The following is a 13397-nucleotide window of genomic DNA, read 5'->3' on the forward strand; positions in this document are numbered from 1 at the left end:
CTCTCCCACCCACACTGGGTATCTTAAGAGTACTCTGTTGTTCACTGACTGCAGCTTCAATTGAAGAAATACTTTATTCATTTACTATTGTCCTTTTGGTCCACTAACCAAGAACAAGGATTTTAGGTTCAATTTATCTAATCATTTTGAAACTGTTGGGGAGATTCTTGAACATCTATGGGATCTTAGGACAAGTCTATAAAAACATCTCTTGGTACTTCACCACCAGGAGAAACACTATCAAGTATCATCATTAGGACAAAATTGTTCTTTCCAGCACTACATACTGTAAAGGGAAAGGAGAAAAGGAAAAGAGAAAGCACACCATGATCTTTGACCATCTCCTTTTCTTTCTTTATCATTTTGTCTGGTTTATTGCCAACCCATTTTATTCCTTAAATCTGTTTCTTTAACATCTATAGAAAGAGAGAGAGAGAGAGAGAGTAATCACCTGAGGAAGAACTTCTTTCCACTTTGCAGACAAAGATGGGCACCAAGCTCTCATGGATTCTTGTCATCTTAATCTTCATTCCCACAGGAGATTGCAAGAGGATAGTAGGTAAGGAGTGCAACTCACAAGATCTAATGGGCCTGACTAGTTTCAAGGCTGCAATTCATGTTGACACTTCCGGTCGACTAGAGACATGGATTGGCCGAAACTGCTGCAAATGGAATGGGGTGTATTGCAACAACAGGACTGGAAGGGTGGCAGAAATCCGACTCCCTGGTTTCATATCCACCAATGATTTCATTGCTCAAACCCAGATGGAAGGTTGGTTATCTCCTTCAATAACACTTCTCAACTCTCTTGAAGTCCTCGACCTCGGTGGACTCATCAGTCTTACTGGAACCATCCCATCATCCATCGGTTTTCATCTTCCAAGGCTCAGAAAACTCTATCTCTACACCAACAATCTAACTGGGCCAGTCCCAGAAAGCATAGGTAACCTGTCTAGACTTGAAGAGATCCACTTGCATGAGAATCTCTTATCTGGATCAATTCCTGCAAGCATTGGTTTGCTCCAGAATCTCCAGAGATTTCTATTATATTCAAATAAGCTTTCAGGTCCCATTCCAGAGTCTCTTACAAACTTGACAAATTTAGTGAGTCTGGATTTTCAGGGTAATTCCTTAACAGGGCATTTACCAGAGAAGATAGGTGCATTACAAGTCTTGGAAGAGCTTGATCTTTCAGATAATCTTCTTAGTGGGAAATTGCCGCTGTCCATAACTAACTTAACTGCCATCTCAGTTTTGTACTTGGATACGAACTTGCTCGAGGGGGAGATTCAATTCCCATCAAGTTCTGGTGAAATGCCATTACTAGGCTTTCTGAGGCTCCATGACAATCATCTCACTGGAAGCATACCATTCAACATTGGGAATCTTGTTTCCTTGCAAAGGGTGTCACTAGCTAACAACAGGCTTGAAGGATCCATTCCTTCAACTTTGGGGAATCTATTGGAAGCAACAGAGATCTATCTGTATGGAAACAGGCTATCTGGTCAGATCCCGAGCTCAATTGGTCGACTTTCTCAGCTAATGCTTCTAAGTATTTCTAATAATTTGATTGAAGGACCATTGCCCAGTGAGATGTCTTCCCTGCATAACCTTCAAACGCTTGATCTGTCCTTCAATAGATTAAATCTCTCTTCTATTCCCAAGTGGTTTGGGGGAATGCCATCGCTTTGCCGGATCTTTCTGGCTGGTGCCGGCATTCAGGGTGATTTTCCAGAATTCTTAAGAACAACTCTGAGCCCATTACTGGAACTGGACTTCTCGTTCAACCATCTGACTGGAATTATACCAGAGTGGCTGGGGAGTCTCACTAGGCTCTACTCATTGAACCTCTCAAGGAATTCACTAGTTTCAAAGATTCCCAACACAGTCACTAGCTTGCGGGACTTGGCTGTAGTCGATGTACACTCAAACAAGTTATCGGGACCAATTGATGGTATCTTCGAGATTGGAAGCAGGTTCTCTGAAGGATCACTGACCTACATTGATCTATCTGATAACAGTTTCTCTGGTGAAACTGAGCAAATTGGAACAGGGCAGCAGTGTCAGATAAAGTTTCTTAATTTGTCGCATAATTATTTAACAGGCCGATTGCCGGGTTCTATAGGGAGATTGGTCTCAATGAGGAGCTTGGATTTGAGCAATAATAAGTTGGGTTTTGAATTACCAGAGTCTCTGGCCAATGTAAGCTCGTTAGAAAAACTGAAGCTGCAGAGGAACAGGTTCACAGGTCAGATACCGAATGGGTTTCTGAAGCTGACGGCGCTTAGAGAATTGGATTTGTCAGATAACCTTCTGGTGGGAAGAATACCAGAAGGCAGACCATTGAGTGATTTTCCGAAGAGTTCTTTCTCTGGGAACAGAGGGTTGTGTGGAAAGCCTCTTTCTCCATGTAAGTTCTGATTCATGATGAATAACAATTCTATCTCTTCTGCTTAATATTTTCAAGGTCCCCCCCCCCCCCAACTTCAAATAGAGTCTATCGTTGACTCTTTCAGTGTTGTACCTCTGCAATGCTTATCAGTGAAAAAGCTAGAAATTTTTGTCCTTCTGGATTGTTAGGATTCTGGTGTTAGAACCAATAGGACATCAGGGTCCAGATTGAATCAGTATAAGTAAACTGGTTTCAGACCAGGTTTAACTGATCACATGGAGGATAGGGTGGTCGTAGGGCCAATCCTTCTGGTGCCTCTCTCTCTCTCTCTCTTTCTGTTTTATGAAAGCACACTATAACCATGATCTACATGTAAGACGATCTCTCTGTTCTATGAAAGCACATTATACCCATGATCCACATGTAAGAGGAGAGAGAGAGAAGGGGGGCTCCAATCTGAAATATCTCCAAACACAAGATCAACCAAACTAATCAGATAAACTCATAAATTCCGATCTGATGAATCGATCCCAAGAAATGAACACTTCCTCCACACTGATGCCTCACCAAGAAATAAATGCTGAAGGATGGTAAGGTGGTGTCCCAAGTCTCAACAGCATCTTCATACAAATAGGGTGTTAAATAACTGCAACAGAATTCACCACTCTGTTTTGAAGTTGATAAGACTTTTTTCTCCCTTGTGATTATTCCCTAGTTTGTGTGAGAACCTCCTCATTCACAAGGGATACTGATTAATGTAAACAACCTGAATAATTCACCCAAAAAATTTTAAAAATTTAGTCAAGGCTCATTGAGCCATGCATATGAAGCATCACTATTTGATATTCCATCTCAAACCGTTTCCTTGAGAAGATGACATAATCATGCAATTAGTTGTTAAATTGGAGTGAGCCTCTTGCATTTCTCACCTCCAAACTTGTAACGATTAAACCCGTCATCCTCTTCTCATCTGCAGCAGTACTTTAAACAGGTCTGAAGTTGCATCAGCATCATTTCTATCTCCTTCCTTCTCCTTCATTCTTTTTCCTTGGTTTATTGATGAAATTTATATCATTGGAGTGAGATGGGGAGAACACCCTGTTGTGATAAATTGAATGTGAAGAAGGGTCTTTGGACTGCAGAGGAAGACGCAAAGATACTTGCATATGTGTCGGAACATGGTACAAGTAACTGGACATTAGCACCAAAGAAAGCAGGTTAGAAGTTTTCAGCCAAAGTTGTTCAATGTAATACCAGATATCTTTTAAATGCGGATTAATGTATGTGTCATTTGATTTCTACAGGACTTAAAAGATGTGGAAAGAGTTGTAGGCTTCGGTTACCTGAGGCCAGATCTCAAGCATGATAGATTTACTCCTGAAGAAGAGATGTTGATTATTAACCTTCATGCAGCCATAGGGAGCAGGTGGATTGCTTAAATCTTAATATGGGCTCTTGGAATAATTTACTTAATTTTTTCTTGTACAAAGAAAAGATATATCTTGCTGTTGCCTTCTAAGTCACCTGTGCTACTATATTTTTTCCCAAGTTCATAACAGAAACTTCCCAGTGAACTATTTTGAAGTATGCTGGATTGCGTTAATGGTTGGTACTTGGCACCCCCAACCGTCATGTTGCCTAGCACCAACATATATTTCCTCTGGGAAGCAGGAGAAAGTTGTGTCACCCATAACCTAGCTGATCATAACAAACTCAACTTTCTATGATATATAGAGGAATACAGGACTGAATAACCTCTTTCTGTTACTAATGCTAGGATGTAACTCCCCCTCTGTGTCTAACAGAATTTCCATGACTTATTTGGTGCAGGTGGTCTCAGATAGCAGCCCATTTGCCAGGAAGAACTGACAATGATCTCAAGAACTACTGGAATACTAAGCTGAAGAAGAAACTCTTGGAAATGGGAATCGATCCTGTGACCCACAAGCCCTTCAATCAGATCCTCGCTGAATATGAAAATATTGCTCATCTCCCAAAAGCTATAACCCAAATTGGCTCCTTCAATAGAGACTTAAGAAACACATTCATGTCGAAATCAGAAGTATCTTCAGTCCTGGAAGGAAGTGTTTCGAGTCTTATGACCCATTCAACGGTGGCTATAAGGACTCCAAAGATGGAATCAGTTCAAGATGGCCTCCTAATCAGCGAAAGAAGTAACAATAACTGCTCATGGGACCTTCAAGATCAGCTTCAGACCATGAGACTAGTTAAAGAAGCCACAAGCTACACTAACGAAGAAACCATCCATCCACATTTCTTCAGTGAAGGTTCTTCTTCATCATCATCTTCCAGCGCTACTGCCATGCAGGTGAATTGGCCACTACCCTTTGCTTGCGAAGAACCATCTCTGCTTCAGACTGCACCAGACCTTCCCTGCAGTTGGAATGAATTCCTAATAAAAGACCCCTTTCTTCCTCCTGCACCACAACAGAGGCATGAACAAGAAGACTTTCAAGGAATATTGTCAACCGGCTCATCAAGTGAAATACAAGTACAATATGAGATACGAGAAAGCAACTTAATGGATGAAGGTAGCAAAAAATTTAGTGTAGAACAAGTGGGTTATGACTCATTCAACAATATAGGTGAAAGTTATCCAGGAACAGTTGGAGGTGAACCCAGAAATATTTTCAAGGGATCTTTGTCATCCAATAATTCCTTTATGGAGGCGATAATCGACCAAGACAGTCAGATCTCATGGGAGTTTCCTTACATTTTTGGTGAACCATTTTACTGAATTTTGTAGTTAAGTAAATTGTAAAACTGAGCCTTTGTAGTGTGTTTCTGGATGAGGGTTTACATATTTGTCACCATGTCTTGGCATTGGATCCTGCCTTCACCTTAAGGAGGGGGGGTTTATGAGGTGGAGGGTAATATTGTGGCACCCAAAAAAGAAAAAGTTTCTAGTGATGGACTTGTATAAATAACAAATGATTCATTTATAGGACACAGCTTTCTGTCGTGTGAACCCCAGCAAGTCCTTATTCACGACTTGAGATCTGGGAAAGTTGGAGCTTGCAAAGGACTCAGGTAACCCAGTTCTTGAAATTATCCACTGGTATGTACTACCACCAAGGAGATCACCTTATATCTAGAACAACCTTTGACCACTCTGCCTTCAGAATCAGGGCAACAGTTTTAAGAGGCATGATCCAGTGTACACAGGCAGGTCAAGGGGTTCAACCGAAATTAGGACAATCCTCTCAGCCATCTCACCTTAGTCTGTGACCAACCAAAGCAACCTGAATGATGAAGCCTAATTATCCTACTTGGCCAAGCTCATAGTTGCATCAGCTAACAAATCAGTGGAGATAGAATTCGGATCCCTGCGGGTTGTGGCTTGCAAAGTAGATGTCACCTTCTACCTATCGTCTGATTTGTAATACATCAAGATTCTAAATGGATAGCTTGGTTTTAATGAAAAAGAACCAGAAATGATGGAGGACTCATCCTTTACACATTGAGATGATAGCAATATTCAACATTTTCTTTCAGAAATAATAATACTGGTATAAATGCCATTATAATACTTCTTGAAGTCTGAACTAAGTTGATACTGGAGCTTATACTAACCGTCAATTATCCTCCATTGTAACATTTTTTGGCCTTCTTATCACTATAATGACAGCACCAACAGTTTGGCCAATGTAAACTACATGCTCTACTGTTCATGCAAACTGGGTGTTAATAGCTGCAACAGAATTTACTACCTTATTTGTTTTCATAGCATACTCAATAGTTAAAATTAATGGGTGCTTTCAGTGTTCTGATTACTCACTAATTAGGAAGACCTCCCTTTAATAACACACAACATATACACACCAATAATAAAATTAACAGCCCCCTATAAAGAAATAAACTTGGTTAGATCAATGTTTAACCAAATAATTCACCCATCTTGAACCTGACTCAATGCTCTTGCGAGCAAAGCATATGAAGTGTGAGGGTTGGAAGGAGAAGCATTACTATTTGATATTTCGTCTCAAACCGTTCTTGAGAGGATGACACTATTTGTGCAGTTATAGTTAAATTGCAGTGATCCCCCATGCTTTTCATGCCTCAAAACTTGTAAACTTTTAAACCCATCTTCCTCCTATCCTCATCAGTACTTGTAAAGAGTTCTGAAATTGCATCATCACCACATCTGTTTCCCTATCAAACCTTATATTTAGGTTTCTAGACAAAGTTTAGATCATCAGAAAAGATGGGGAGACCGCCATGCTGTGATAAGTCAAATGTGAAAAGGGGTCTTTGGACCGCAGAGGAGGATGCAAAGATACTTGCATATGTATCAATGTATGGTACGGGTAACTGGACATCAGTGCCAAAGAAAGCAGGTTAGGAGGTCTTCACTCTTTAGACGAATTGCATAAAAAAATGTGTAATTTTGTTTTATCTAACTAAAGTGGATTCATGGTTGTGTGAGCTGAGTTCTACAGGACTTAAACGATGCGGGAAGAGTTGCAGGCTTAGGTGGACTAATTACCTAAGACCTGATCTCAAGCATGATAGCTTCACACCCCAAGAAGAAAAGTTGATTGTCAAACTTCATAAAGCCATTGGAAGCAGGTGGATTACTTCTACCACTCATTATTTTCTGGAATTATTTATTTTCTTGTTTCTTTTCCCCCTTTCTACCATGGTACTGCATTTTATCTTCCTTTGTCCTTTCCTGCTCTATTGCTAATGTTGTAATTTCCTTTTAAGTGTAGAATTTGGTTGAGATTTTGTAGTTGTCATCTGAGGGAAGCAAAGGAGAATGTCAAGCAACTCCTGTTAGTTTGTGGGTGAAGGGTAGAATTTTCTGGTTTCTGACGTGTTTCCTCTCTCTCTTTTCCAAGGTTTCAAAATTTTTTTTTCTTGGTAAACCCTTAGAAGCATGGTTTCTTTGTTATTCAGCTAATCTCCCCAAAAGACAATAGCTTCTGGTCAGGAGCATGGTGAAAGGGAGTGCAGCCATTTAGAAGCACCATTCAAAATTATATCCAAGCTACACTAATTGCTAACTACCTCACAAGACACCACTTGAATTAGCCAGAACACAAAAGATAAAACATCTAATGCAAGATCATTTAATGGGGTGATTCATTCCCCCCAGATCCCCCTAATGTTCTAACAAGTAGCGATTTATTTTTTTGACTGTTTACTATATCTCCTTTCATCCAGATCACCTCTTTGTCTTAGGTAGTTATGTGATTTTATTAGAACAGACTCACAGCTATAGTTAAAGAACCACCCCCAAGAGCTGCACCAAATAAAAATGTTTTGATGGATAAGTAGTTGGGCCACATGAATGGTCTTGACCTATAGCATCAGCAACCATTATGTTGGTGGGCAGTGGCACTAAGATATATTTCCTCCTTAAGCATGGCATTTGCGAAGCAGCAAAAACATGTCAGCCATGTCTGAGATGATCATAACAAACTTAACTTCACATGACATGTAGAGTAACAACCGTACCACATAGCCTGTTTGTTACTGAAGGAAGGATAATGATTCTCTCTCTCACACACAAAAATTGGATGGCTACTTTGGTGCAGGTGGTCTCTAATAGCAGCCCAGTTGCCAGGAAGAACTGACAATGATGTTAAAAACTTCTGGAACACTAAGCTAAGGAAGAAGCTCTATGACATGGGAATTGATCCCATGACCCACAAACCCTTCTCTGAGATCCTGACTGACTATGGGAACATTGGTGGTCTCCCGAAAGCAGTTGGTTCCCTTAATAGAGACTTAAGGAATGCATTCACATCCAAACCAGAAGCATCTTCAGCTAGTGGCATCTCTAATATCACAAGCCATTCAATGGAAGTGATAAGGACTCCAATGATGGAACCAATTGAAGATGGACGGTCAGACAGCATTAGCAATAATAACTACTACTCGTGGGACCTTCTGGGTCAGCTTCAGGCCATAAAACTAGTTAAAGAAGCCACAAACTGCAGCAATCAAGAAATCATCCAACCCAATTTCTTTAGTGAAGGATCATCTTCATCATCTTCCTCTTCTACTGCCATACAAGTGAGTTCACCACCACCACCCTTTCCTTGCACACAATCACCTCCACCTCAGACTATACCATCCCCTCCATTCAGTTGGAATGAATTCCTTCTAGAAGATGTGTCTCTTCCTCCTGATCAACAACAGCGACAACAATACATTCATGGGTTGCCATCAACTGGTTCTTCAAGCCTAACACAAGTACATGATAAGATGCAGCAAAGCCAATTAACCGGTGGTGAAACTAACAATAATTTCAGTGTCGTTGGAGACATGGATTATGGTGCATTCAATGACATAGGCCAGAGTTATCCAGGAACGGTCGGAGGGGAACCCATCGATGTCTTTGGCGACTCTTTGTCATCTAATAATTCGTTCGTGAAGGCTATATTGGAACAAGACAGCCAGATGTCGTGGGAATTCCCTGATATTTTGGGGGAACCATTTTACTAAGTATGAATAGATCAACAAGTTGCTGAACCAAACCTTAGTAGAGTTCATCAATGAGGGTTTTCATACTAATAGTGATATATATGATCTTTTAGATAAAATAGAATGTTTCTACAGTTTCAGTTAGTGGTAAGAAGAACTCCAATTTATTGTTATTAGTATTATTATTATTTTTACTTAGTTATGTGTTCTAATGCACAGAAACTCAATGGGAATGGAAAGGGTTGGAGGTCCTGAAGGCACAAGGAATCCAAGATTGTCCTTTTTATTATTACTAACAAGAAACCCATGAAACGCAGGGGAGGTAGAAAATAACCATAAAAAATGATTTACGGATGATAAGTAACCTGGTAAAATCTGCCAAAACATTCAACTATTTGGATAGTGTTACCTTCCATGCGCCTCGGCCATCTTTTCATCTTTGCAAAGACCATTCAGGACAATGTTGAAGGTTCTTCGTTTCTGGAAAATTTCCATGGCCCACCTTGTCATCGGAAGGAAGAAAAAAATTGTAGCTTCTTTCCTGAGCAATCAATTCAACAAACACTTGAATAGCCCCATCTATATGGCGTTTTTGCACAGAGAAAGCACCGTAGGTGCAGGTAACCTTTTTGGAAATACTGTAGTGAGAGATTAAACCCGGAATAGGGAGCAAAACTCAACGCAGAATCAAGCAAAGTGGTCCAAATTTGCATCGATCTCTTGAGAAATTCTCCAACTGAGTCAAAATTACTAGACCAGAGACTCCCTGGAATGTAGGACAAGCAAAGAAAGAAAAACCAGGATTAGCCTTTAGATGGGAAGAACCACATGAGTGGTCGTCCCTGAAGAACGCAACGTGGGAAGCGACCTTCTGATCATCTGTGACTTTAATTAGCAGTAGTTTCAACTTTCACGCTTGCAGCGAACTACTAGTAATTTGTAACACTTTCTAGCTTCTCAGTAGTGGAATTTGCAAGTTTGCAGGAAAAGGAAGTGAAATTCGGATTTGGGTATCCTCACGAGATGTTCAACACAATTTCTTAGGTTTTCATACTTCACATCACTACCTCTTTATATGGCATTTAATCGTAATCCAAGCTTAACAAATAGAAAAAATTAACTGTGATTATGGTTTGAGGTTTCCGTCGAATCAATCAAAATAGGTTGAGATCTATCCCATTTCTTGCAATCCTCTTTTGAATCGCCTATGATTCATGTATGATCTTTATTTTTCTGTCATTTTTAATAGTACAAAACACTCAGAATTTTAACTTTTGTAGCAAGTTCCCCAAGTCTATTCAATCAAAAACTGTAAAAAAAAATCACATGGGAAAATCTTAGTTTTTTTATTCTCGATTCCAATTTCAAGGGTTCCGACAGATTCCGGCCAATTCAGATCCATTTGACCAGTACAATCCAATGTTTGATTCTGGGTTCTTGAACCTTAATTGTGAATCCAACTAGCCATGAATTAGTTTTTTTTTTTTGGGTGAGTCTGTTTGTAACCAAGCAGGTTACAAACAGACTTTGTAACCGGACATTATATGCCCTTAAATGTAGTTGATTCCAATTTCAATAGATGGGTAAATAAAGTAATTTCACACTTTTTAAGTATCAGGTTGTTTAAATATGTTAAATCCATTTAGTTAAAGGGTAGAATAGGAACTCCGTATACCTAGCCCCTAACTCAATATTGTTTGATCGAATAAACTTGCCGGAGCGATCCTTCCCCTTGGCCACCATGGATTCAGGTTAGAAGAATGGATTCTACCAAAAAAAAAAAAAAAGGGTAAGAAGAATTAGAAGAAACATTACCCAAATTATCATTTGTATCGATCACCGACTGCCATTTCTTTTCATTCTCTATTCCACTTTTTCAGAGCTTGTGATCAAGTTTCTACCTTTGAAGGTCTTCAATCTCATTTTTTTTAAAAAAAAAAAAATTTATGTACGCCATTGAGGAGACTGAGTAGTAGCCAATTTTGCTAAAGTGAACAAACGTACAATTGAGTTGCTAATGCAATGGAACCACCAATGGACGTCTAAAATCCGAATCAACAACAACATTGGCCCTCAAGACAGAAAGAAAATGATGATGCCCAGTTTGAGGGTCTCGAAGAAATCGGCGGAGAGGGCCGAGAATGGGAGAGACCATTGATCTACCGTAGTGGTTGCGCTGTTACTACCGATGAACCACAACTACCACTGCTAATTATATTGAAAGCATGAGCAGAAGAAACATTTAAAATACTAAAATCTTGAGGTTGCTCGCTGTTAATTATGTAGGCTAGGTGAAATTGAGTGCTTGCATACTCAGGAATCTGAATCTTTCTAAATGCGAAACCTATTGGAATTTATTTTATTTTATTTTTTTCTGCTTCTCTGGAGGTGCAAAAATTTTAAGCATGAAGAGATAAGCAGATACATAAATGGGAAAGGGGGATTTCAGTCTATTGATTTCTCCATCTTCTTTTTATGACATATCTTCTCAGCAAGTTTCTGCAAACTTATAGGAAAAATCCACGAATTCATCGGTTGTGGAAGCTGTCTAAGTTTGAAATGGAGAGTAACAGGAAAAATTCTCACCGATATCATTCCTTGGGTGTTCTCAACGGTTCCTTCTACAATAGACACCATCACGCGATCTCTCTTCAACGCCACGGTTGTCAGGGAAGGGGGTAGTTGCAGATGGGGTTGGGGCGGGCAGCAAACAGAGGAGGGGGTGGGACCATGGAGGCAGGGGTTGGTGAAGTCAAGGAAAGGGTGGGAGACAGAGGGGGTGCTGCGTGGAGTTGTACATGGATGGGATGGGAAGAGGGAGCCAACGCCGGAGAGGGAGAGGAAGTTAAGAAACTAGTACGAATGACGAACCTGCATATTCCGGCTATTACCGACGAGTCCAGCAAGTTACTTCCATTCCATGCCATGTATATGACAATAGAAACTTTTAACATTTTTTTCCTACCATCTACCAAAAGAGAAATGACAATTTAATCCCTAATGTGGCAAGATCAATACATGTCTGATGGGCATAAATGAGAGGTTACAAACAGCTTTTCCCTTCTTTTTTTTTTTGCATTTAATACTTTCTGAAATATTTAATTTGTTAATGATTAGTAATCCAGCTAGTAAAACAAAATATCATTAAAGCAAGGGTGTGTGTACGTTTATGCTAATTTGGAATACTTTTGTACAAAAAAGTGTTAGTGTGGTAAAACTGGAAAAAATATTTCTACCACTAAAACAAAAAGAAACATGTATGAAATGCATATTAACATAAGTATATCTTCTGGAGGTAGAGGTAGAGGTGGAGGGGGAGGTGGTGGTGGAGGCGGAGGCGGAGGCAGAGGCGGTGGCGGTGGAGGTTGAAGTTGCATTGGCGATGGTGGTGCGGTATTGAGGTGGTGGTGGTGGCGATAGTCAAGTCATTATTAGTTATATTATGTTTTAGTCTTCTTCTTTTTTTTTTGTGTTTCTGTTAAAAAAAAATCATCTTTAATTTGTTTCTCAAAGCTATTCCAATTGTGTTTTTTTTACCTGGTTCATTAAGAATAAAAAAACACAAAAACAGATCAAATGTGACATACATGTTCTGTTCCAAATGTATTCCAAAAAAACACCAAAAGTATTTTTTTTACGATGCCATATAGACCCCAAGTGACTTCTGCAGCTCCACAAAAATGAAACCCCACTACTATACGTGGAAATCTTGATCACTTATGACAAGTTGACATGTGGCAAGCCTAGAATGAGTAACTCAAATTATTACTATATAGACTCACCAAGTCATCTCTGCATTATGCCAAAGGTGTTAGGGTGCACGACCCTCTCGTAGAAAAGTCTGGGCACACCCCCTTCTTGCAGAAAGGTCTGAGTGTTTCGGCATCAGGCAGACAAGCCTAGACCCTCCACCACCATGCTAAGAAGTCAAATCCATGCACCATTTCTCCTATAAATAAGAAGGTGAAGCTCAAGGTAAACTTTTATCATGTTGTCTGGATTCTAACTTAAGCTCAAAGAGTCCCCTACAGAGTCCAACTCCGTCCCTCTTATACACATTCTCTATTTTAAGGTGTGCAATTCTCCCAGTGACAAGTCATCCATTCAGATTTGAGCGGCAACACTATTAGACGTAGGAATTGAATCACTAGATTAAGTTTAGATCAGAGAATGCAATTCCCATGATGGTCTGGCAATTGCCCTTTATAAATTGCTAAAATAGCAATGTATAATCCTCAATTATCCTACATTATAACAATTTATGGCCTTCTTATCACAGTAATGACAGCACCAACAGTTAGGCCAATGTAGACTACATGCTCTACTGTTCATGCAAACTGGGTGTCAACTGTCAATAGCTGCAACAGAATTAATTCCTTGCTAGCTATAATTATTTGTTTCCATAGACTTCTTATCTATAGTTATTAACAGAAAATCCCTATAAAGTAATAGCTTGGTTAGATCAAAGCTTAACCAAATAATTCACCCATCTTGAACCCGACTCAATGCTCTTCGAAGCCTAGCTCAAATGCTTTTGATATGATATTTCATA

At 39.7% G+C, this 13397-nt stretch overlaps 2 protein-coding genes and 1 pseudogene across 2 annotated transcripts; all 3 read left to right on the forward strand.

Annotated features, from left to right (window-relative positions):
• The first annotated feature begins 426 nt into the window (after positions 1-426).
• On the forward strand, positions 427-2451 carry LOC122671393 (leucine-rich repeat receptor-like serine/threonine-protein kinase RGI4). Its single transcript, XM_043868582.1, has one exon. The coding sequence runs from the start codon at positions 487-489 to the stop codon at positions 2419-2421; it is 1935 nt and encodes a 644-aa protein (XP_043724517.1). The 5' UTR covers positions 427-486; the 3' UTR covers positions 2422-2451.
• A 740-nt stretch (positions 2452-3191) lies between these two features.
• LOC122671395 lies at positions 3192-5194 on the forward strand (annotated as a pseudogene).
• A 1062-nt stretch (positions 5195-6256) lies between these two features.
• Positions 6257-9204, forward strand: LOC122671396 (transcription factor MYB35-like). Its single transcript, XM_043868586.1, has 3 exons — positions 6257-6750; positions 6853-6982; positions 7954-9204. The coding sequence occupies exons 1-3, from the start codon at positions 6618-6620 to the stop codon at positions 8864-8866; spliced, it is 1176 nt and encodes a 391-aa protein (XP_043724521.1). The 5' UTR covers positions 6257-6617; the 3' UTR covers positions 8867-9204.
• Positions 9205-13397: the final 4193 nt, after the last annotated feature.

Source organism: Telopea speciosissima, chromosome 8, assembly GCF_018873765.1.
Source record: "Telopea speciosissima isolate NSW1024214 ecotype Mountain lineage chromosome 8, Tspe_v1, whole genome shotgun sequence".
NCBI classification, from domain to species: Eukaryota; Viridiplantae; Streptophyta; class Magnoliopsida; order Proteales; family Proteaceae; genus Telopea; species Telopea speciosissima.

Excerpts from the sequence above, each read along its gene's own strand:
- LOC122671393 (XM_043868582.1), top strand. The coding sequence starts at position 487 with ATGGGCACCAAGCTCTCATGGATTCTTGTCATCTTAATCTTCATTCCC.
- LOC122671396 (XM_043868586.1), top strand. The coding sequence starts at position 6,618 with ATGGGGAGACCGCCATGCTGTGATAAGTCAAATGTGAAAAGGGGTCTT. Across the intron at positions 6,751-6,852 it reads ATCAGTGCCAAAGAAAGCAG|GACTTAAACGATGCGGGAAG; the intron begins GTTAGGAGGTCT and ends TGAGTTCTACAG. Across the intron at positions 6,983-7,953 it reads CATAAAGCCATTGGAAGCAG|GTGGTCTCTAATAGCAGCCC; the intron begins GTGGATTACTTC and ends ACTTTGGTGCAG.